The sequence below is a fragment of the Rhizophagus irregularis genome, chromosome 3, assembly GCF_026210795.1.
Source record: "Rhizophagus irregularis chromosome 3, complete sequence".
Classification (NCBI taxonomy): Eukaryota; Fungi; Glomeromycota; class Glomeromycetes; order Glomerales; family Glomeraceae; genus Rhizophagus; species Rhizophagus irregularis.
In genome coordinates, this window is record NC_089431.1 from 5128954 (window position 1) to 5154274 (window position 25321).

A 25321-nucleotide genomic window follows, 5' to 3' on the forward strand; every position below is an offset into this window, starting at 1 on the left:
ATGCTCTACCTTATCATATTTTAAAGAAACTTTAAGTAAATATTTATTTCAATACATGAAAAATATAATTTCGATAATTTAGACATCAATATCGAAATCAATTTCCTTGGTAATATATTCTATATATAAATTAAACAAAATTAGGTTTATATTATAAAAATAAAAATTACCACTAAAAAGTACATATCAATACTGTATGTTTACTTACTACTACTTTTTAAATTCATCTCAATATCAAGTTCGAGTTCTATTGTAAGGTAATCTAAAAAAAAGTATCACAAAATTTTATTAAATTAAAATATGAAAGTTAATATGTTATTGAAAAAGTAATTATTACCGTTATTTTCATATAACTTTTTTCTTTTAATACTTTGACCTAAATATATTTTTAATTAAAAAAAATAATGATTTACTAAAGTTTATCAATATTTGCAAATAACGAATGTCATACCATTGTCATTATTATCTTCAATTAAATCATCTTTAAATCTCCTTTTGACTTTTTCTAAATTAATAGATTGACTTCTTGAACTCATCAAAGACATTGCAGGATTAATCATGGCGCTTAAAGGTCTGCTCTTATAAATGGCACTCGGATTATTTATTGTTACAGGCCCAATATCTGATGATTTTATTATTTCGGTTGGATTATTATTATTGTAATTTCTACATTCCTCCTCATGTATTTTATCGAGTTTATCATATATATTAGTAGCAGATGGTCTTTTTTCCAGATCAGTATGCCAGCATTCTTCCATTAATTTAATATAGCCTTTAGGTGCATTTGTTACAATAGGTGGTCGTAAACCATCACAAATATCAATAATAAGTTCTGTATCATGATTTCGATCCCAAAAAGGTCTTCTACCTGTTATTAATTCCCACATAATCATTCCAAAACTATATATATCTGAAGCTTTAGTATATTTTTGTCCTTGAAAAATCTCTGGTGCCATATAAGGAATAATGCCATAATTCTCATTATCATCCCCAGTTTCAGTTGCAGATTTACTTATACCAAGATCACCTATCGTTATCACACTAGCAATATAATTGCATGTATCAACAAAGATATTTCCACTATGAAGATCCCTGTGGACAATATTCGCTCCATGTATTCGAATAAGTCCATTTACCATATTTTTTAAGTAAATTAGCTTTAATTTCCAGTTAAGATAGTGAAATTTTTTAGTGATGCAATTTATCAAATCACCTGAACGATAATATGGCATGATAATCATTATATCTTGAGAATTGGGATCTTGAGTAATCCCAAAATACTTGCCAATATTTTTATATCCATTATTGTTTTTAAGTTTTGAAGAATAATCGTAAAATACCTTAAGCTAATATAAAAAAATCCTTTTTAATCAATTTGTTTACTTTATACAGTACTAAGATTTATCATAATATATATATTTACCTCATTCAGCTCTTTAGATGTGGTGTTATTAGAATTATTTAGCTTTTTGAGAACGACTGTATAATTTTGTTTACGAATATCTCTTGTATTGCTATAATTAATAACTGGGCCATCAATCCAAGTAGCCTTATATATTTTACTAAAACCTCCTTCAGCAATAAATTCTACATTCGTGAATTGATCATAAGGAACAAACTCCATTTTCCCATGATTTTTAACAAGATTAATTTGCGTATTTCTAATAAAATCATCAATAGTATTGTTTCCACTTGGGTTGTACTTATATACCATCTTAATTTTGTAACAAACATGACATATCTGATGACTTTCATCCAAAGGTTTCCTTCTTTTATTACATTTGGTACATTTCTTTTTTTTGTATTTTGATTTAACACTTCTTTTTTCTGGTTGAATCAAAATTTTATTATTTGATAATAAATAGTTGATTGGTTGTTCCATGCTTTATTATTTTTTTTTTAAAAAAAAAAGAATTTAATTTTTAAATTTCTTAAAGAAAATTGTTGTCTATTATATACGATTTTTAAATTCAATAGAATTCAATTTTCGAACTTTTATGCAATTCCTAGAAGTTTCTAATGAAGAATTATAATTTTCTTAGAAAGAATTCCATAACGTACAAAGAATTCTATAGTATTGCATGTAATGATGTGCAATAATATGCCGACTATATTTTTATTTAAGAATAATATTGTGCGATATTTTTTTGCACTTTATAGAAGCTCCTAATGGAGAATTATAATTTTCTCGGAAAGAATTCCATATCATGCAAAGAATTCTATAGTATTGCATATAGTGATGTGCAAATACAGTCAAACCTCTATGTACCGATCCCCGGTGTACCGATAATTTCCTGTACTGATAATCCCGTTTCACGTATAATAAAAAAACCGCGTTGTATCGATATTCGGATATTGTAATTTTGTGATATAGTAACATATATTAAGATGTACCGATATTTTAGCTACACTCTTGCGGTTTACTTTGCCGAAATTCGGTTATAATGGCCCATTAATCGAGTGGCATTTGCTCCGCATTGTGAGTTACTCGTAATATATCCAATGTATTGATATTTTTTTCCAACGGTATCAAGATCCGACGTGTCCGTTAATCTTGATAATAGACGTGATTTACAATATGAACCTCATCGGTACATAGAAGTTTTACTGTAATATGACTGATTATATTTTAATTTTGCACTTTATTCAAATAAATAGTTAGTGTTAGAAACCATAATGAAGATAATTTAAATATTGTAAATATTGTTTATAATTGTGCAAATAAAAACGAAAAAAAAAATTCTTGGTTTTGTTTTTTATTCGTTATTTTCAAATTATTAATAAGATTTAAGATTCAAACTCAAGTAAATCTATATAACTAAAAAAAATACATAAAAAAATCGTAACTTTTAGACTAGAATGTATAAATAGTTTTGAATATATTTTGCGCCTAATCTACTCCATGTTAACGTAAGTTTTTTTTTTTGCTCTATTTTCTAGACTGTAAGTTTTCCGAATTGCAGATCATCAATATTGTTACCGAAATTAGATCATTTGTTGTTGATTATTAATTTTAATTATATAATTAATAGAGAATTATATTCTTTTTGGTTAGATCATCGAGGTGGTCAGATCGGTTATATTTTTTTATAGTGTAATGCCGTAACTTACCTAGTAAATTTATTAATTGTGGGGCGCAGTATTACATTTAAAATTAGTATATAAATTTATAGTAGTTTAAAATTGTATTTTAATTGGTCCGGAATGACATTAATAAACTACCAACCAATAGGATATTGGTCCGCAATGACGTTAAACTATGAAACAAAAGAAGAAAGGATTAACGTCCGCGATGGCAAAAGTATCATTCTTGATAGACATGAGGTATTGTTCTTGATAGACTTTACTGTAAAATATATTATGCATATCAAGATTCTCCTGCGATGACGTTAAACTAATGAATGAAAAGTCAAGTGACTAAATATCAGGTGACTAATTTGTAGATCATGACGACATGACGTTAAGGATAATTAATTATCAAGAATATGACTAATTTTGCAGATCAAAGTGTAAAAATGAAATTCGCAGATCAAAATGGAAAGTTGGTGAAAATAATGGACATTGTTTGGATAAAGTAGAACAACATTTTTGTTGATGGAAAATTATTTATTTTTGAGCAACACTTTTTAACACTTAAAAATTTCGAGACACAGAGGGATAATCCAGTGGATATTACCATATACGAATAAACATAAATAGGGGACGATTTTGACTTTAAAATTAGGTTGCGAATTTGTTTGGAAAATAAGGATAAAAGTTTAACCATTATTTAATATTATTAAACCAAGCATATTATTGTATTTATTTTTATTATTAATAAAGTTAATAAAGTATTATTTTGTCTATGGTTGCAACGTGACTTATCACGGGCAAAGGTATTACAATAGACTACATTTTTTTTACGTAATTTTTTTTATAAATATTTTTTCCCTTATGACTTTTTTTTTGTTATTTGATTTTTTTTATTTAATTTTTATTTATAACACTTTTTTGCTATTTGATTTAATTTTTTTTTATCACTTTTTTTGTTATTTGATTTTTTTTATAATACTTTTTGACTTTTTTCGATTATAAAAATTATTTGATAAACGTTATTATTATTTTTTTTTTAATAAAAATACTCTTTTTTTTTTACATAAATTTTTTTATAAAATAATAAGAAATACTTATAAAAATTTATAATTAATTATAAAAATATTTGTTTTTATTGATAATTATTTTTTTACAATTCCTTAATTAATACAAATTTCATTCTACACTTAAACGTCAAATCTTTAATATAATTAACTACATTATTGTAAATATAATCGGGAATTGCTAAACGTCGCATGGGCAATTGTCCCTGGGTTTTTTTAAATATGTTACATGATGTACAATATATAAAGAGTAAAATTTATTAAAAATTTTATCGCAAAGATCTACTTTAAAAAAAAAATATTTTTTTTTGCAAACATATTTATCCAAAATAATCTTGTCTAATAAAATTTTATTTGTAAATTTAAAAAAAAAGATGCTAATAAAAAATGAAATAACAATGGAGTAATGAGATAATAGAAGATGAAAGAGAGTTAAAAAGAGTAATGAGAAGTGATAGGAAGCAAAAAGGAGAAATTGGACATGATGGAAGATGAAGAGGAGTAATAGAAATATGAAAAGAAGTGATGGGAGACAAAAAGAAGTGATGGGAAGATGAAAAGATGTAATAGAAAATAATGGGAGACGAATAATGAGAAGTAATATGAGGTGGAAAATGATGAGATAAAAAAATAAAAAAATGATCATGATAGGAGGTTGGGGAGCAAAAGATAATGATAGGAAACCAAGTAAAAAAAACCATAAAGTAAAAAAAATGAGGTTAGTAAGAAACGAAATATAAGATGGAAACAAAATAAAAATAAATAAATAAAAAATAAAAAACATACCTTTATTAATTGTAGAACCGAAAGAACTAAAAGATCTAAAAATATGAAATAAAATTAGTGAATAACGAAATATGAAACAGAAACAAAATAAAAAAAAATAAAAATAAGAAACAGAAACGAAATTTAAAGTGAAAAACAACTGAACCTTAATTGCAGAACCGGAAGGACTAAAAGACCTAAAAATAATGAAATAGAGTTATTAAGAAACAAAGTGTAAGGATGTAAGTTAGAAATAAAATAAAAAGAAAAAAAGAAAAATACCTCGAGACCGAAATAACTGAGAAAACGAACCTTGAACCTATAATGAAAATAAGATTTGATAAACAAATAAATATGACAAATTCAGGCGATGTTTACCAATTCCCAATATAATTTATATCATTCTAATATTATAATTATAACTTAGTACATATTATTTTGTTAATTAATTATTACCTATATTAAATTCCTAATTATAAATAAAAACTACTGTAACCATCTTTAATTTATTTAGTAGTATTACATTATAATACTAAAATTTTCTATTTAAGTGCGGAGTAACGGGTGACTGCTAGTATTTACTGCATTAAGTATTAATTTATTAATAATAATGACAATATTACTACATATTTAAAAATCATTTACAAGTTGTCTTGCTATTATCAATTCAACATGGAATACTGTAATTGCCTCTTTTTTATCACATAATAATCTAACATATACAATTCCTTCAGTACTGCATTTTTATTTTATTTTTATTATAAAATAATTAAGTTAATTAAATCTTTTAAGAAAATATTTTTCTTTTTTTTAAAAAAAAAAAGTTCATGCGACATGCGACGTTAATTTTTTCAATTCGGCATAATTTGATGTTTTTTTTTCATAGTCGAATTTTGCATCGAATAAATCAAGTCCTTAGAATACATTATAATCAACATCACTGTTATATACTCGGATTTTATTTTTAATATTTTAATCAATAGTTTGAGGGAAATTAGAGATTTTCCAAGAAAAATGGAGGGATCGACTTGAACTTTCCATACTCGTTATTAATAAATTTGAAAAAAAATAATGGGAATAACCAAGTAACCGAAGAATTTAGATTGTAGCTTAATAAAGCATAAATACTAGCATATCTTCAAGAATTTATAACAGGTATTTAACTATTTATTATTTAACCCCTGAATGTTGATCTTTCGTGTGAAACATTATTTGCATCACAATCGGCGCATATCGCACAAATCGTCCGGTCGGCGTTTGTTTTGTATTTTTTTCCCTTTCCCTTTCTCTCTTTTTTTTAAGAAAAAAAATTATTTTAACATTGTATTAAATAATATTCAAAATTTACCCTTTTAAAAAAATTTTAATTATAAAAGATTTATTCTAAACATTTTTTTATATAAAGAATGTCAAAACACAATGAAGATGTTCTTTTCTTAATATTTGAAGAATTAAAAGATGATTCGAAATCACTCTTTTCATGCCTAATGGTCAATAGACTTTGGTGTAAAACTGTGATTCCAATTTTATGGAAGAATCCTTGGTGTTATGATATCAATTATAGTAATAAAAATTATTTATTTGCAATTATTGTTTCTTATTTATCCGATGATATTAAAGAATCTTTAACAAGACAAGGAATTCAATTACCGACTGTTTCATTTCAACTACTTTTGTTCGATTATTTATCTTATTGTAAAAGTATTGATGTAAATACTATAAGTATTATAACTTCTATTGGAACACCTTTAACTTATAATCGATTTATTTTAGAACAAGAATGTTTTATCCTCTTTATGAAGAAATTTTCAGAGTTAAAGTATTTGGATATGAGATTAATTGAACATCAAATATTTTATTTTCCAGAAGCTAAGTTTCGTTTTGAATCACTTTGTGAATTATTGTGTGACACTTCAATAGATTCTTCATATTTTTATGGATTGGCATGGTTATGTCATTGCATACAGAAACTCATCATTGATAATGTAGAACCAAAAAATTATCATGGGATTGCTAAATTAATTGGAGTTCAGAAAAATTTAAAGTATTTTGAATGGAGAGATGATCATGATTTATATTTTCCTGGTCCAAATCAAGATTCTTACAAAGAGATTTTTCTTGCATTAGAAAATAAGGGTCATACTATCAATCATTTAAAATTATTCTTTTTATATAGGTATGATTCGTTACAAATGGTACTCCCAAAACTTCATAAATTAAAATCATTAGCAATTAATATTGAGCCTTTTAGTATAGATCAATTAAAATTATGCGTTTATCGTGATCTTGAGATTTTTAGAATAGGTTATTATGAATTAAAAGAAGCTTCTATTATAATTGAAAATAGTGGAGGTCATTTAAAGAAAATTTTTTTAGAATCTTCTTATGAACTTGATGATGTTATAGATGATTTTAATGATGATTCCCTCATTTTTATTCGTAAGGTTTATGAAAATTGTCTTTCAATTGAATATTTATCTCTTGTATTTCCACCATCAAAACATCATTTTAATGAATTTGAAAGATTATTAAAAACTTGTAAAAATTTGAAATCATTATTATTAGTTATAAGATATATGGATGATGTAGAAACTGATGAATTACTTTTAAAAAATGGTGAAGATTTATTAAGATTATTAATTAGATCAGCTCCAATTAATTTAAGAGAGATTAGATTTCTTTATGATGTTAAATTTTCTTTAAAAGCATTAGAAGAATTTTTTGAAAAATGGAGAGGTAGACCTTCACTTACTATATTTACTTATAGGTCTATTTATAAAGAAAGTTCATATAAAGAGTTGATTAATACATATAAAAATGATGGAATAATTAAAGATTTTAAATGTGAATCCTTTTATACTGTATTAGGTACGGATTTTAATATGTGAGTGAATATTATGTTTTCATATTTTTTTTTTTATAATGTTGGAAATTTTATAATTATATTGGGGAATAATCATTTTATAATAATGATGTATTTCATTTAACTATTAAATACGAAATATAATAAATGAAAATAAACTTTATAAGTGATGCGATTAATTTTCACATGTACAGTAGCTTATTAATAAACGGACGTTGGTAATGATATTGGTAATGATGTAGCGTATCATACATACATACCATTGTAAATAATAAGTAAACCCTAATTCAAAAGAATTTTGATAGATATCGCATGATATGAGAAACAATTAAATATTAAAAAATCATCATTTATCAGGACGGAAATAATATTGAATGAGCTCGTTTTAGCAACAATCAAACACTAAATATTAGACGCTATACTTCGTTTAAATAACTTTGCTAAAATGTGATTGCATCTCAGTCTATTGATTTTATATACTTTCAGTTCATTTAGCACGTATCTGTCAATATAACGATATGTCATCATCAATACAAAATCAAAAATAATCATTGAATTGTTAAAATAACTATTGCTTAAAATATTACAAAGCATAAAATGAGTTGATTATTTGATTTTTATTGGGTAAATAAATGATGTTTATTTAAAATATACTATTTAATAAATTATTTCATATTTACAGAATGTACATACTTAATAATGCTTTAAAAATATTTTTAAAAAAATAAAAATTTTAACCTAAAAATTTCAGATAATTTACTGCCAATATAAGTAATATCCCACTATATACGAAATTAAATTCAAAGATTAATATCAAAATCATTTTCTATGGTAATATATTCTATATATAAATTAAAAATTAATTAGAATCTGATAAATTTACCGTGTATATTATACGACAAATTTCCTACCATTATTATTAATTTTCACATCAATGTCAAATTCGAATTCTTTTGAAAGGTAATCTAAAGACAACATATTAAATTTAATTAAATAATAATTATGAAATCAATACATTCTTGAATTAAAAAATGTTATTACCATTATTTTCATTTTCAACCAATTTTTTTCTCTTAATGAAATGGCCTAAATATATTTTTAAGTTAATACAGTAATTAATCTTTTAAGCCCTATTGGTTTTATTATCAAGAAAGTTAATTTATATCATACCATTATCAATTAAATCATTTTCATATTTTCTTTTACCTTCAAAAGGAATAATATACAGTCATTAATATTTACATAAATTGACAAAAAATAAATTATAAGTAATTACCAGTAGGTCCCATGTTATTTTTCTGATAATAATTAAATTGTTCTAAATAATTAATCAGGGTAAATACTGTGTATAGCATATTTAAACAAAACCTTATATTTATTTTACCTAAATTAATAGATTGACTTCTTGAAATCCTTAAAGACATTGCAGATTGAATCATGTCGCTTAAATTTCTGCTCTTATAAATTGCATTTGGATTATTTTTTGGTACAGGTCCGATATCTGATGATTTAATAATTTCAGTTGAATCATTATTATTGTAATTTTCCAACTCCTCCTCAATTATTTCATTAACCCTGTCAAATATATCAGTAGCCAATGGTCTTCTTTTTGGATCGGAATGCCAACATTCTTTCATTAATTCAATATAACCGTTAGGTGCATTTGTTACAATAGGTGGTCGTAAACCATCAAAAATTTCAATAATAAGTTCTGTATCATGATTTCGATCCCAAAAAGGTCTTCTACCTGTCATTAACTCCCACATAATCATTCCAAAACTATATATATCTGAAGCTTTAGTATACTCTCGTCCTTGAAAAATCTCCGGAGCCATATATGGAATAATTCCATAATTTTCATTACATGAAGAATCAGTTGCAGATTTACTTATACCCAAATCACCTATTGTTACTTCATCAATAAAATAAATATCTTTTTTACCAAAAAATATATTTCCACTGTGGAAATCCCTATGGATAATATTTACATCATGTATGTTGGCGAGTCCAACTATTATTTTTTTCAAGTTCACCAACTTCCCATGCCAATTAATATTATAAAAACCATTAGTTATATAATTGATCAAATCACCTGAATCATAATATGGCATGATAATCATTATATCTTGAGAATTAGGATCCTGAGTAATTCCGAAATATTTGCATACATAATTTCCACCATCATACTTGTACCACTTCCTTTTGAATTTTGCGGAATAATTATAAAATACCTTGAGCTAGAATAAAAAAAAATTTAGTGATAATTTATTTATTTAAAAATTGGGCTTCATTGATTTAAATAGAATATTTACCTCGTTCAACTCTTTAGATGTGATATAATTAGAATTATTGAGTTTTTTGAGAACAACTGTATAATTACCCTCACGAGCGCTACTTTTAATATTCCAACTTAAAAGTGGACCATTAATCCAAGTGGCTTTATAAACTTTACTAAATCCTCCTTCAGCAAGAAATTCTATGTCTTTAAATTGGTCATAAGAAACAAATTCCATTTTTCCTGCGCCTTTAACTAGACTAATTTGAGTATTTCTGATAAAATCATCAATAACTTTGTTTCTACTTTTTTTCATCTCATATGACATTACTTTGTAACAAACATGACAAATCTGGTGACTTTTATCTAAAGGTTTTCTTCTTTTATTGCATTCATTACATTTACTTTTTTTGTATTTTGATTTAATAATGTCTTGTGTAGGTTGAATTGAAGAGGTATTATTTGATAATTTAAAATCAATTTTACATTTATAATTGGTTGTTCGTTCCATTTTTTTTTTTTTAAAAAAAAATTAACTGTTTAGTTTGAGTCAAGAAAACTGTCTATATATATACATTTTTTTAAAAATTTAATTGTTATACAAGGAATTCTTTTTTCGAATTCTATTATTCTATACATAATTCCTAATAAATTTCTAGAAATCTTTATTAGAAATATGATTTTCTAAGAAATCTTCTGTGACATGCAAAGAATTATTATTTCTACCGATAGTGACATTCTAGAAGCTTCTGATTACTTAATTAGAATTTGGAAGTGGAATTGGAAGAATTGGAACTTCCAATCTTCCAGTATTACGTGATACTAGAGGTTGGAACCGGTTATAAATTCAATATATGAAACCGGGTTTAACCGAAAATATAACCGGTTATTCCGAACTTATTTATAATCACGTGCTATAGAGATAATATAACCGGTTTTTGAAAATAAAACCGGTTCCAACCTCTACGTGATACCGCATGTAACATACAATTAATTGTAGATCTGTTTATAGCATTCTAATTCATTCTATATTTTGTTATGCATCCTTGTTTGAAACTACAAAAAATAAAAATCAAGTTCTTTGTTACTTAAATTATAAATAGTCAAATGATTATAACCTACCTACCTATACTATATAATAATTATTTTTGTATGTAACTGCAACGCGTTTAAACTAATCTGTATAAATATTTTTGTATTGTGTTACATAGTCACGTTATTCACCATTATCGGGTTATATATGTAATCAAATATCAAATAACTTACGGATTTTACTTGCAAAGCAACGGTTAACAGCTAGTATATTATTTATGTTACACATATAAAAACTAATAAATAACTTTCATAAATATGTACTGAACTTTTACTTAAAGATGCAAAATTGTTACGCATATTTTAGAATTTAATAAATAACAAGCTAAATGAATAAATATTAATTACTTTAATTATTACGTTATGACATTCCGTTTTAGGGATGGTAACGGTCACGGTTTTTAACCGGTCATGACCGGTTATGACCGTGACCGATATCGGTCGGTCAAAGGCTTCTGACCGACCGTTTAACCGACCGTGACCGACCGTTGCCATCCCTATTCCGTCCTAGTCAACTGAGATAAACCAATTAACCTATTGACTTAAATTTTCTGTGCAAAGGTCTGATACACTGCATTTTGATTTTTCAGTAAGTGAACCATGGGTATGCTGATAATGATCGGAAAACTCTATATACAGTATATTAATATTAGTGTGTTAACAAATGATACTTATTAATACAAATAAAAAAAATGTATGACCTGACGAATTAATTTATCAAGCATATATTTCCTTTGTATATTCATATAATCTTTATGTTGAGGTGGATTCTGTAGTTCTACTTTAAATAATTAGATTATTCTGACCCTGTCCTAATATATAATTCAAAACAATTAAGTGGACCTAAACTTCCAAATTTTTGGTGTGTTTTCTATAATGACAACTACAAAAAAATTGTAATAAGCATAATGACAATGTAACTTCATTTAATTGACAAATTGTATTTATGTATATAGGAAAAATTATATTATGTAATAGAATTAATAGATTACTAGTTACACTTTTTGTATTTTACATTCTTATTTTGACATTGTATTTTTTCATGCAATATTAAAACATTTTCAAATATATAAATAAACAATATATTGCAAAGTGTTAAACCTAGCATTGGCTTGACCTTAAAATATTTTTTATTCTAACACCTATTTATTTTTTTCAACTTTATTATAAGATAACTTGATAACCTATGCATTTTAATAACCTTAATTATACCTGGGCGTATTAGATTCAAGCCATATTACGGCACATTACACCAATTCTGCATTACGTAATAATGGCGTAATACTATTTTCATATGAATCTTTGAACAAAAATTTGATGTAATATATTTCACCATTAATGCCGGATTATTTGAAATAATTACGCCTCCATGTATAAACCTCAATTGCTTCCCAAGACCTTTTCTGCCTTGTCTTTCATATTCTCATCCTTATACACAACAAATAAGGGCCTCAAACTTAGACAATAGTTTCCTTTCGCTGTTTAACATACATTCCATAAAATACCATTTTTTTTTACATTTATTACAAATCCGTATACTTTATCCATATCATTTTCACTCTGTTCTTGCAAAATAGGGAAGAATCATCTATACAGTGGCTTATATAAGGCCCTATATGTTACCAGACTTGAACCATTTTCCTGAAATTGAGGTAAAGGCTGATGGATTAAAATTTTTTCCGGCTGCTTAGATATTAATTCCGTACGAAACATTTGATGGACCAAGAAAGAATCATGCACAAAACTCAATTGATATATTGAACTTAAATTTTGTTCTAATCAATTTGCTTTGTTTTAATTAAAAAAGTTTGTAACTGAAATTTGTTCTTGAAGGCTTAATTAACTTGCGCTGACTAAAATTTTAATAATATCTGAAGAATCTAACAAATATTTCCTTGTTAAAAATATAGATAAATTTATAATTATATTTATTATACCTTACTTGTCTAAGAATTATTTTAAAATTTCAGGTAAAATAATATTAGTCATTTTTCTTTTTATTAGTTGATAAAACTCGGGAAACCAACGATAATTTAAAATAACCAGAATATCTTTATGTAAGAGTCATTACCAACTTCAATTTAATGCCATAATATTCGTTATCATACAAAATTTTAAGCAAATTCTGTGATAATTTAGTAAAATTTTATTTTCATGTTATTATAATCGTAACGAAAGAAATAAATTTCATAAAAAAAAAGTCCAAAATTGAACCTTATATAGTAACACAATTTCCAGAATTGGAAATGAATCGAGTTGTGTTTTGCAACGCACAAAAATTTCTTTTACATGACATCACATTTCATGTATTAGAGATTTCTTATTGTAGTTAAGGAATATCGCGTCAGACGCGTCATTCACAATATTTACTTTTTATTAATATTATAATTAGAATTCAACCTTCGTAAAAAAAATGCACTGATCGCCATTGAAGAATTGCGTAATATTACTTAATTATATACTGATATATAAATTTTTTTTTCTGTATTTTGAATTTATTTTTTATCAATTTTTAATATTATTTAATATTTAGGTCGCTGCCGGGATAGTTTTCAAAAAAAAGAGAAATATTATTCTATTAAGTTCATTGCAATTAAATTACAAACAAAATCTTTTATTGTTCGTACTGTATTTTTATTATTTATAAAAAAGTACAAACTTTTTTAAAATAATATACATTTTTTTAAAAAAAATATAAACGATTTTTAACACATCAAAAATACTTCAAGAATTTAAGCATAAAATATACACACAAAAAGTCGAGACATTGTCGAGCGGAAAATTAAATAAGTAAAATAATGTAATCTCATATCATAACTATTTATTCACTACTACCGAAGGCAATATATCGAATAATTCAATCGTTGCTTATTAGCATTACAATGACCGATATTGCTACCGAAAAGAATTATGTCACTAGTCACGAGGTTGGTGACACATTAGACGAAAAGCTCACATGTGAGTGGCATCAAATGATTTTCATTCCTATAAATAAGGTTTAAAACTTTAGAAGCCGATCTTTTTAGGTTCTTTTTTCTTATTTTTTTTTATTTAAAAATTACAATGGTTGATAATAAACTTTTGCCAAGATTATCACAAAATTTACTTGAAATTTTAAACGATGAAGAATATTATGATATCACAATTGAAGTTGGTAGTGACCCTTATGTAAAAGTATTTCGGGCTCATATGGTTATTTTAAATTATCGTTCCCCCTATTTACGAAGAGTTTTATCAACAAATAAAAAGAAAAATGATGGAACCTTGGCACATATTAAATTACCAAATATTTTACCTGAGATTTTTCAAATAGTTTTAAGGTAAAAAAGAATTAATTATAATAATATTTGTATTTTATTTTATTTTATTATTAAGCTTATTATCGCTTAATTAGGTATATCTATGGAGGAAAAATTTCTTTGGAAGAATATGATAATTCAGATATTGTTAAAATTATGATTGCTGCCAATGAACTAAGTTTTCATGAATTAATACCTTATTTAGAATCTTTTTTAATTGAAAATAAAACAGATTGGGTGGAACAACATTTTGATTTAATATATCAAATGAGTTATGAAAATGATTCTTTCTTAGAACTTCGAAAATATTGTATTGATTTAATTTCCAAAGAACCAAATAAAATATTTAATTCAAGAAAAATTATTTATCGCAATTATTCAAAATAATAATCTTCGAATGAGCGAAATTCAAATTTGGGAATATGTGATAAAATGGGGACTTGCGCAAAATCCAGAACTTCCTCCTGATTATACAAGCTTTTTAAAAGATGATTTTAATACTTTAAAAAATACCTTACAGAAATGTATTCCTTATATTAAATTCCAAAATTTAACTTCAAAAGAATTTTTGCATAATATATTCCCTTATAGAGAAATTCTTCCCAAGAAATTATACATAGATTTATTAAAAACCTTTTTGAATAGTGATTATAAACCTTCTAGGAATTTTGGACCTTCTAAGAATATTAGACCTTCTAAGAATGTTAGACCTTCTAAGAATGTTAGACCTTCTATGAATTTTAGTTCAAAAAACGTCGATTCAGTGATTATTTCAGATCAACATGTTGAATTGATCTCAAAATGGATTAATAAATTAAAAATTACAGACAAGTTAACAACTTCATATAAACTCAAATTATTATACCGAGACTCTCGTGATGGATCTGCTGATGAACAGAATGATGGCCTCAATAAATTCCGAGAGGTTTGCAAAAATCAATCTCGCACCATAACAGTTATTAAAGTGAAAAACAGTAATGTGATTCTTGGAGGATATAATCCGATAGAATGGAAATTTGATAATTCTTATGGAATTACTAAAGATAGCTTTATATTCTCTTTTAATGATAGTAGTTTCGAAAACTATATTTTAAGTCGTGTAAAGAATGAAAATGGTGCTATATATAGTGGAATATACAGTACTGGTCTAGCATTTAATAGTGACTTGCATTTATACATAGATGCTTCTGATCAATTAAGAATTTTATGCAAGAAAAATTCTTATGAAAAACATATCGGAGAAAAAAACCATTTATATATAGAAAAAATTGAAGTATTTCAAATTGTGTAAGATTTATGCTAAATCTAAAGATTCACATTATTTTTAACAATAATAACGATTTTACTTACATTCATATTGATTCCTTTAGATTATAAATAAAAAAATCTGGGTTGCTATACAGTTTTTTTTAAAAAAAATAAACAAATAAATATTCATTATTTGCATTTATAAAAAATTTTTAATTTCTTTGACTCGATTGAATGAGGTTTAAATAAATTAATAATAAAACTGATGAAAATTAGACGTTATTTGAGAGGCCAGGATATTCTCTATTATTATCATAACTAAACATCTCTTAACTTCCCAAATTTTACTATATATAAAGATCGAGGTCGACATCACTTCCTTGCAGTGAAGTTAATGGTGCAGCGGATGAAAAAATATGCAGACGCACATGAAGTCACGTGTAGTTCTACAGCATCTATTAAAACTACTTTTTTTGATTTTTTTTTATTTTGTAAAATTATAATGGTTGATAATAAACTTATGCTAAATTATCCAAAATCTACTTGAAATTTTAAGCGATGAAGAATATTATGGATACCACAATTGAAGTTGGTAGTGACCCTTACATAAAAATATTTCAAGTTCATAGTTATTTAAATTATCGTTTTCCAGTATTTAAAAAGAATTTTATCAACTAATAAAAAGAAAATGACGGAGATTTAATACGTATTATTAAATTATCAAATATTCTACCAGAGGTTTTTCAAATAGTTTTAAGGTAAAAAAGAATTAATTACAATATTTTTGTTTGATTTTAAAAAATATAAATTAAATTATTTACGTCTAATTGGTCTAATTGGGTATATTTATGGTGGAAAAATTTCTTTGGGAGAATTTGATAATTTCAGTTATTGTTAAAATTATGATTGATGAATTAATATCTTATTTAGAATCTTTTTGATTAAAAAATAAAGCAAATTGATTGGATGAAACAAAGTTTTGATAATAATACCAAAACAGTGTTCAGTTTTCTAATTGATTTTTCATAAGAAGAATTCCATACAATAATTCTTATAGGATAATTCCCATGTAATAAGATCACCTATGCCAAATAATAGACCATGTCCAGAACTATTGTAGTTAGCATAGTCATCACACGACCTAAAATATAATTATCAATTTTATCATTGCTAAACGAAAATATAAAACTATCTTTTGTGGTGCCGAAACTTTTATCTGATTTCCATTCATTTTGATTATATCCTCCAAGAATTTCATTACCTGTCTTTCACTTTAAAGTTTAAACAATTGTATTTGCTCGGGACTTACTATCACAAATTTCATGAAATTTAATTTGTGAACGCCCATCATGAGATGCACGAAATAATAATTTGAATTCGTATGAAGAAGTCAACTTGTCAGTAAAATTTAATCTATTAATCCGTCTTGAGATTAATTCAGCATATTTGAGATGTAATAATTTTTTAATCAACATTTCTTAATTTAATTTCATTGGTTATATGAGATTTTTGGTTTATTGATTGGTTTACCAATTTATTTAATTGCAGCAAGTTATACAGAGTAAGCACACATAATACAAACTATTATTACAAACTTTGTGTTACATATTATACTATTTCTCCTTACTAAGCCACATCAGAAAAGCGCGGGTGGGTATTAACAAAAAATAATACAATAATTGTGAATACAATAATTATAAAGCATAAAAAAAAAAATTATTTTGTTTTCACATTATCTAAGCATTGCCATTCTTAAAACCAGTAGTCATCTACATTTCTCTTCTTTTGCTTTCTTCTTCGTTCTTCTACTCTTCGAAACGCTTCATCTGTATCTATTGGTTTAGCTTCGCCAAATGGATTTGGTTTGGATGGTCGGGAAGCAACATTTTCATTTGGAGCAGCTGAACTTCTTGGTTTAAGCTCAAGTTTTTTTCGCATTGGTAGAGAAGTATAAGTATTAGTTGTTAATGTACGAATATTATTAGAGTTTTCAGCTTTCGATTCTGATGATGGACGGATATCATATTTTCGCATTGAATTGTGATGATTATCATATCTTTCCTCAGACCTACGATCACGAAAATTTCTCCACTTTGTATCATCTTTATCTTCAACCTTATCATTTCTTCCACGATCATTTCGTTCAACGCCACGACTTTCAGGATTCGAAAGAGTTAAAAAAGTTTCCAATAAATATGCACATAATCCTTCGGGAAGAATTTCTCTATAAGGAAATACTTTGTCAACAAATTCTTTAGAAGTTAAGTCGTAAAGTCTTATAAAAGGAATACATTGTTTTAATGTATTCTTTAAAGTATTAAGATCATCATTTGAAAAGTTTGCGATTTCAGAAGGAAGTTCAGGATTTTGAGCAAAACCCCATTTAAGTACATTTTCCCAAATATGAACTTCGCTAGTTTTAAGATTATCATTTTGTACAATTGAAATCAAAAGATTTTCCGGAATTGAAGTGAAATCAGGAGATTTAAAAATCTTATCCGGTTCTTCAGTTATTAACCCAGTACAATAATTTTGAAGTTCAGAGAATGAATTATTTTCAAAACTTGTTTTATAAACGAAATTAAAATTTTCCTCCATCCAAGTTTTTTTATTTTTAATCAAAAAGGATTGTAAATAAATGACTAATTCTTGAAGATTAAGTTCATTAGCAGCAACCAAGACCTTAATTATATCTGAATTATCATAATCATTTAAAGAAATCTTTCCGCCATAAATATATCTAAAGTAAAAAAAAAATTGTGAAAATTAGAATTATTACAATTTAGTTTTTTTTTTGTTAATATTTGATCCTTTATTACCTTAAAATGATTTCAAAAATTTCAGGAGAAATATTTGATAATTTGATATGTGACAAAGTCTCATCATCTTTCTTTTTATTAGTTGATAAAATTCTTCGTAAATAAGGAGAACGATAATATAAAATGACCATATGCGCACGAAAGACCCTTACATAAGGGTCAGTACCAACTTCAATGGTTATATCATAATATTCATCATCATTTAAAATTTCAAGTAAATTTTGTGATAAATTTGGTAAAAGTTTATTTTCATTCATTTTTATAAAATAGTTAACGGAAAGGAAAGAAATGAGAAAAAAGAGTCAACTTAAATTTGTAAATGATTAGCCTTATATATATTCATTTTATACGTCATTATTTTATTTTAATTTTGCACCGCATATGTTGTAATAAGCTAATGTGTCCGTATTTGGCAGTATTGCCATCGATCGCTTATTTTGTATCACTAAAAAGAAAATAATAAGATTTAACAATTGAGCAGAATTTAACATTATATTATAATGTCTTCCTATAAAATTATTAAGACTTTGCTTTATATAATTTGCAACATTTAAATTGAGGGTAAAATTTGGCATTCGAACAGTATAACGAAACTTCATTTTATTTACGCAAGAATTGGATGAATGATTCGCTGATCAAGTGACATAAAATGAATTAATGTGGCAAATTTTGCCGATCACTAAGAAAAATTAGCCATCAGGTAACTTTTTAACATTATTTGTACTGTAATTATATATTTAATATATCATCAATTTATTATATTTTAATCGATAAGTGTCAGACATTTCATAATTATATAATCATTCTTTTTTTTTCATCGAATATTACATATTCATATTTTTTTTATGATGATTCTATTTTAATGAAAATATAATAAAATGAGATAATATTTATTCATACGATAAGCAATTAAGCAATGGCATTATTTTAAATGTATCAATTTATTCTGTTGTTTTAAAAAAAAAATATGTAATTATATTTTATTATACTTTTATTATATTGTTCAAGTAATTTCAAGTAACAGCTAAAAAATGATACACTAAATTATGACGTAGACTATTATACTATGATTTTACTTAAATTTATTAAAACATAAAAATTTATTTTCTGAATATTATATTAAATAAACTTTGATTAGCTAAGCTTTTGCAATAATAAACTATGATATCATAATTAACGAACGTCTTGATATGAAATAATTATTAATAGGAATAATAAAATGGTTTTTTTAAACCAATATATGTGCTACCAACAACAATTACACTTAATATTAACATTAAACGATAATACAGAATCTAATAATAAAAATTATATAAATTATATTATATACTTAAAAAAGTATATTTTTTATATAATATTTAATTTTTCTTACGTCATGATTATGAGTTTATGACGACTCCCCGTTTTTGGTGATCAATGTCTTTATGTTTACTTTCCTGCGTGAAAATTCTATAATTGTGATCATAGTATTAAGTATTAACACTTTAAACATACTTACGGGTCATTCGGAAGTGACTCTAAAATATTGGTTAAAGATTTATAACAAAAATAATGAATAATAGAAATATTGTACAATTTTCTCGGAATGAATTTTTTTTTTTCAATGCAATCTTTTATTTTATTATTATAGTCTTATTTTACTGCGGAAAAAAATAGGATATCTTCATTACTATACAGTTGTTGTTGAATTATTGAGTTGTTTAAGATTTAAGGGAAATAAAGCAACAGTAGAATATTATACTTATAATACTTACTATAACGCATATTTACATATTTCAAATTTTCTTAAATTGCATAATTAAAAATTTCTTTTGAAAATCAAGAAATTTATATTAATACAAGTTCAAAGTTTACAACTTAATGATTTCAACTTTGTTTTGGGATTATAATACAATGCCATTATATAAAGCACTGTATATTAATACGATAAATTCTTTCCTTTAAAATAAAGTAAATCTTTCATTATTAATTAAAGTCAACGCTAAATTTCAGAAGGAATATATTAAATATTAGATCATTAATAAGAATATATGAAGTTATTTATTATTCAAAACATTATACATTAGATAATATACAAAATGTCAATATGTTAGATTATCTAAATAGTTATTTCAAAATTGAGTTTGATGCTAAAATAAAATTTGAAGTAATACTTGTATTTATAAAGTAAAAACGTATACGCAAAATGAAATCTTTAGATAATTATATAAAATAACTTTATAGATAACGTCCACTATTTATAATGAATAAAATTAATAATTTAAAAAATAAGCTTAAAAGCTAATATCAAAATCATTTTCTACGGTAATATATTCTATACATGAATTAAAAAATTAAGTCAGAATTTAACAATATATCTACTGCAAATATAACAATGGTATAAATTTACTTACCATTACTAATATTTATATCGATATCTAATTCTAATTCATTTGTAATATAATCTAAGAAATCAAAATAAATTTCAATCACCATAAATTATGCAATTAATAAATTGTTAAAATAAGAAATTCTGTTACCATTATTTTCATTTTCGACCAATTAATTTCTTTTAGTACTACAGTCTAAATATATTTTAAGTTAATACAATATTATTATTTTTAAATCTTATCGGTTATTAGATTACTACTTTAATTTATATCATACCATTATCTTTTTTGTCTTCAGTTAAATCATTTTCATATTTTCTTTTACCTTCAAAAGAAATAATATACAGTTATTAATATTTACATAAACTAAAAAAAATAAATTATAATTAATTTTACCAGTAGGTCCCATGTTATTTTTCTGATAATAGTTAAATAGTTCTAAATAAAATCAAGGTAAATACTGTGTATTTCATATTTGAACAAAACCTTATATTTATTTTACCTAAATTAATAGATTGACTTCTTGAACTTCTTAAAGATATTGCAGATTGAATCATGCCGCTTAAATTTCTGCTCTTGTAAATTGCATTTGGATTATTTGTTACAGGTCCAATATCTGATGATTTTACAATTTCGGTTGGGTTTTTATTATCGCAATTTTTCGATTCCTCCTTATATATTTTATCAATTTTGTCATATATATCAGTAGCATGTGGCCTTTTTTCTGGATCGGAATGCCAGCATTCTTCCATTAGTTCAATATAGCCGTTAGGTGCATTTGTTACAATTGGTGGTCGTAAACCATCACAAATATTAATAATAAGTTCTGTATCATGACTTCGGTTCCAAAAAGGTCTTCTACCTGTCATTAGTTCCCACATAATCATTCCAAAACTATATATATCTGAAGCTTTAGTATATTTTCGTCCTCGAAAAATCTCTGGAGCCATATAAGGAATAATTCCATAATTTTCATAACATGAAGAATCAGTTGCAGATTTACTTATACCCAAATCACCTATTGTTATTTCTTCAATAAAAAATATATCTTCTTTACCAAAAAATATATTTCCACTGTGGAAATCCCTATGGATAATATCTACGTCATGTATACTGGCAAGTCCTTGTATTATTTTTTTCAAGTTCTCTAACTTTTCATACCAACCAACATTATGAAAACAATTAGCTATGTGGCTAATCAAATCACCTGAGTCATAATATGGCATGATAATAATAATTTCTTGAGAATTAGGATCTTGAGTAATTCCAAAATATTTACATACATAACTATTAAAATTAGAATACTTTTCATAATTATTTTTCCGTTTTGAAGAATAACCATAAAATATCTTGAGCTAGAATTTAAAAACGATTAGTAATTAATTATTTATTTTAAATTAGGATTAGTTTATTTAATGAAATATTTACCTCATTCAACTCCTTAGATGTGATGTTATTAGAATTATTAAGTTTTTTGAGGACAACTGTATAATTACTCTTACGAATGCTATTTTTATAATTCCAACCAATAACTGGACCATTAATCCAAGTGGCTTTATAAACTTTACTAAATCCTCCTTCAGCAATAAAAACTATGTCTTTGAATTGATCATAAGGAACAAATTCCATTTTTCCTGCATTTTTAACTAGACTAATTTGAGTATTTCTGATAAAATTATCAATAACTTCGTTTCCACTTTTTTTCACCTCATATGACATTACTTTGTAACAAACGTGACAAATCTTAGGACTTTTTTCTGCAGGTTTTCTTCTTTTATTGCATTCGTCACATTTTCTCTTTTTGTATTTTGATTTAACAATGGTTTGTGTAGGTTGAATTAAAGACGTATCGTTTGACAATATAAAATCAATTTTACAGTCATAGTCTGTTATTTGTTTCATGTTTTTTTAAAGGAAAAATTAGTCTTTTAGTTTGTTAAGAAAACTATCATATATATGCTTTTTTTAAAAAATGATCTTGCTAAACAAGGAATTCTTCTTTCGAATTCTATAATTCTATACGTGATTTCTAAGAAGTTTCTAATGGTAATGTGATTTTCTAAGAAATCTTCCATAGAATGCAAAGAATTATTTAGTCTTACTGACATTAACATTCTTAGAAGCTTCCAATGACTTAATTTGGAATTAGAAGTAGTGTTGGTATTTGGAAGAATCAGAGCTTCCAACCTTCCAATGAATATCATTGTCTTATGTGATGCCGCATGTAACACACAGTTAATCATAGATCCGGTTTACATCTCAATTAGTAAGTATTTAAATTTTGTACATCCTTTCTTAAAATTAAAAAATTAATAAAAAAAACAACGAAAAAAGATCATTTATACTTGACCATTTTTGGAAATTGATAAATTAACAGTTGGATTATTTATATCTTTTTTCATTGGCAGTATGATAAATTCATCATGGATTTTGTCATCGCAATTTTTAGAATTTTACCGGAAATAATGAATTTGAGATATATTTTATTTGTTAATTTTATACTTAAATATTGCATTTTCGTATTGTATTTTTCACAAATAAAGAAATTAGGTTTCTTATCTTTATTTAAAATTAAAACATGTGACCATAGTTTCAAGTTTTAGTTTGTAAGAATAGTTGGTAATAATTTTAACCAGTTACCGGATTAATAAACAAGGTTAACCTTTTGAAAAAATAATGTTTGAAACAAAGTCTTAACTTTTATTTAAAAATTATAAAAGTTGAAAGTAAACTTATTATCAATTAATATATGACTTTATAGGACCATCATGTACATGTAATACTAATATTTAGGACATCATGCTCATTATACAATGATTGAATTTATTATAATTGCGATAATTGCGTACAGTATAAAAATCATATATTTAATTTTATTATTGAGACACAAGATTTTATGTAAATTAATATTATATTAATCTGATATTAACTTATGAAAAGTATGAAAAGTATAATCTGGAAGAGTTATGGCAACCATATCTACCTGAAAATCTTTGTTTTTAAAAAGGGGAAAATCAGAGAAATCAGGTGATTTCTGACGCAATGATCTGCATCTGACACACTGTAATGCCATAACTTAGTAAGTTTATTAATTGTGAGGCGCAGTATTATAGTATATAAATTTTTAGTGATTTAAAATTGTATGACGTTATAAATGTAACGTCCGACATGACGTAAAACTATAGGTCAGATGATTATGACAATAAGTTCAATAAGTTATATTTGGAAAATTTAAAATTAGAACATTTATATTTTTGAAAAAGAAAGGTTTCGTAAAGATAATGTTTTTGTAAACTAAAAAACATTTTATTTAAATTAGGAAATTTAAAATAGTGTTCGTTGTGAGTAAAAAGCTGAAAAGTCAAAATCCAATGAGTTTGGAATTTAATTTTGAAAATTTGCTTCTTTGAGAAAGGATCTGAAAAGCAATAAAAAGGGGTAAATTTTAAAAAGGAGGAGGTTACGAATTTTTGGAGAATATTTTTTTTTTTTTTTTGATATATTTAGTCATATTAAACCAAGCATATTATTGTATTTATTCATTTTTTAAATGAAGTATTATTTTTGTTAAGACTAAGGTGGCAACGTGATTTACCACGGGATTAGTTCTCCTTTTAAAATTGAAAATGATCGACACGAATGTTAATAAAATTTATCAAGTTATACAATGATTACAATCACCAATGATTGATCAGCAATAAATTAGTATTATTTTTGTTCCCATTTATAAAGTATCAGACCAAAATTTTTCCCACCATTGCAATTTTTTTTTTAAAATTCTGCTTTCATATATGCATTAATTTTTGGTTGAAAAAAATTCTCAATGGATTCTTTTAATTCTTTTATCAAAAGTGTTAAAGAGCTGATTAAGTCATGTGATTGTGATTATGAATGTAATGCAAAGCGGTTTAAACAAAATTTCAAAAATTGGACTAGTGAAAATTATTATCTTGATAAGTTTATTCAAGATACTCAGCTATCAGATCATAATTATAATTTTAGGCCTCAAGCATTAGAATGGATAACTTATGATAGACTTTATAATATTAAATATACCGGTCATCGTAAATACGGAGAAAATTGGGTTGATGCGTACAGAGCAAATTGGATTGATGGATGTATATATAGATGGGATAATAATAGTCAAAATTGGGAAAGAAATGATCAAAATTTGTTTGTAACTCTGGTAATTCCGAAAATTTTAATCCCGTCAAGAATTATGGAATCTATAAGTGAGGTACAATAAATTTATCAAAAGTTTCATTTTTTTGTGAATTAAAATATAAATTAATCGCATTGTACTGTGTCATTTTGTAAAAAAAAATTGTTATTTGTTTTTAAAAAAAAATATGGTTAAGAATTTTATTTTACTAATATTTCTAACTTTAACATATTATAGATTGCAGTATCTCATAAAGTTTATGGAATAACTCAAAATCCAGAAACCAAGGATTA

The 25321-nt window shown here is 25.1% G+C and overlaps 6 protein-coding genes across 6 annotated transcripts; 2 read left to right on the forward strand and 4 right to left on the reverse strand.

Moving 5' to 3' along the window:
- Positions 1 to 78: 78 nt before the first annotated feature.
- Positions 79 to 1882, reverse strand: OCT59_021251 (uncharacterized protein; the record flags this gene model as incomplete). The annotated part of the gene is made up of 5 exons (XM_066149739.1): positions 79 to 119; positions 209 to 262; positions 338 to 376; positions 452 to 1346; positions 1424 to 1882. 5 exons carry the CDS (start codon positions 1880 to 1882, stop codon positions 79 to 81), a joined length of 1488 nt encoding a protein of 495 aa, XP_065990615.1.
- A 4425-nt stretch (positions 1883 to 6307) lies between these two features.
- OCT59_021252 (uncharacterized protein) lies at positions 6308 to 7789 on the forward strand (the record flags this gene model as incomplete). Its single annotated transcript, XM_066149740.1, has 1 exon — positions 6308 to 7789. The coding sequence occupies one exon, from the start codon at positions 6308 to 6310 to the stop codon at positions 7787 to 7789; it is 1482 nt and encodes a 493-aa protein (XP_065990616.1).
- A 775-nt stretch (positions 7790 to 8564) lies between these two features.
- Positions 8565 to 10550, reverse strand: OCT59_021253 (uncharacterized protein; the record flags this gene model as incomplete). The annotated part of the gene is made up of 8 exons (XM_066149741.1): positions 8565 to 8605; positions 8676 to 8729; positions 8806 to 8850; positions 8935 to 8970; positions 9041 to 9082; positions 9149 to 9394; positions 9857 to 10001; positions 10077 to 10550. The coding sequence occupies 8 exons, from the start codon at positions 10548 to 10550 to the stop codon at positions 8565 to 8567; spliced, it is 1083 nt and encodes a 360-aa protein (XP_065990617.1).
- Positions 10551 to 14194: 3644 nt separating this feature from the next.
- OCT59_021254 (uncharacterized protein) lies at positions 14195 to 15721 on the forward strand (the record flags this gene model as incomplete). Its single annotated transcript, XM_066149742.1, has 3 exons — positions 14195 to 14451; positions 14526 to 14667; positions 14762 to 15721. The coding sequence occupies 3 exons, from the start codon at positions 14195 to 14197 to the stop codon at positions 15719 to 15721; spliced, it is 1359 nt and encodes a 452-aa protein (XP_065990618.1).
- A 1468-nt stretch (positions 15722 to 17189) lies between these two features.
- Positions 17190 to 18754, reverse strand: OCT59_021255 (uncharacterized protein; the record flags this gene model as incomplete). Its single annotated transcript, XM_025313051.2, has 2 exons — positions 17190 to 18418; positions 18498 to 18754. 2 exons carry the CDS (start codon positions 18752 to 18754, stop codon positions 17431 to 17433), a joined length of 1245 nt encoding a protein of 414 aa, XP_025188329.2. The 3' UTR covers positions 17190 to 17430.
- Positions 18755 to 20770: 2016 nt separating this feature from the next.
- Positions 20771 to 22768, reverse strand: OCT59_021256 (uncharacterized protein; the record flags this gene model as incomplete). The annotated part of the gene is made up of 7 exons (XM_066149743.1): positions 20771 to 20811; positions 20891 to 20941; positions 21144 to 21191; positions 21263 to 21304; positions 21369 to 21482; positions 22032 to 22221; positions 22295 to 22768. 7 exons carry the CDS (start codon positions 22766 to 22768, stop codon positions 20771 to 20773), a joined length of 960 nt encoding a protein of 319 aa, XP_065990619.1.
- Positions 22769 to 25321: the final 2553 nt, after the last annotated feature.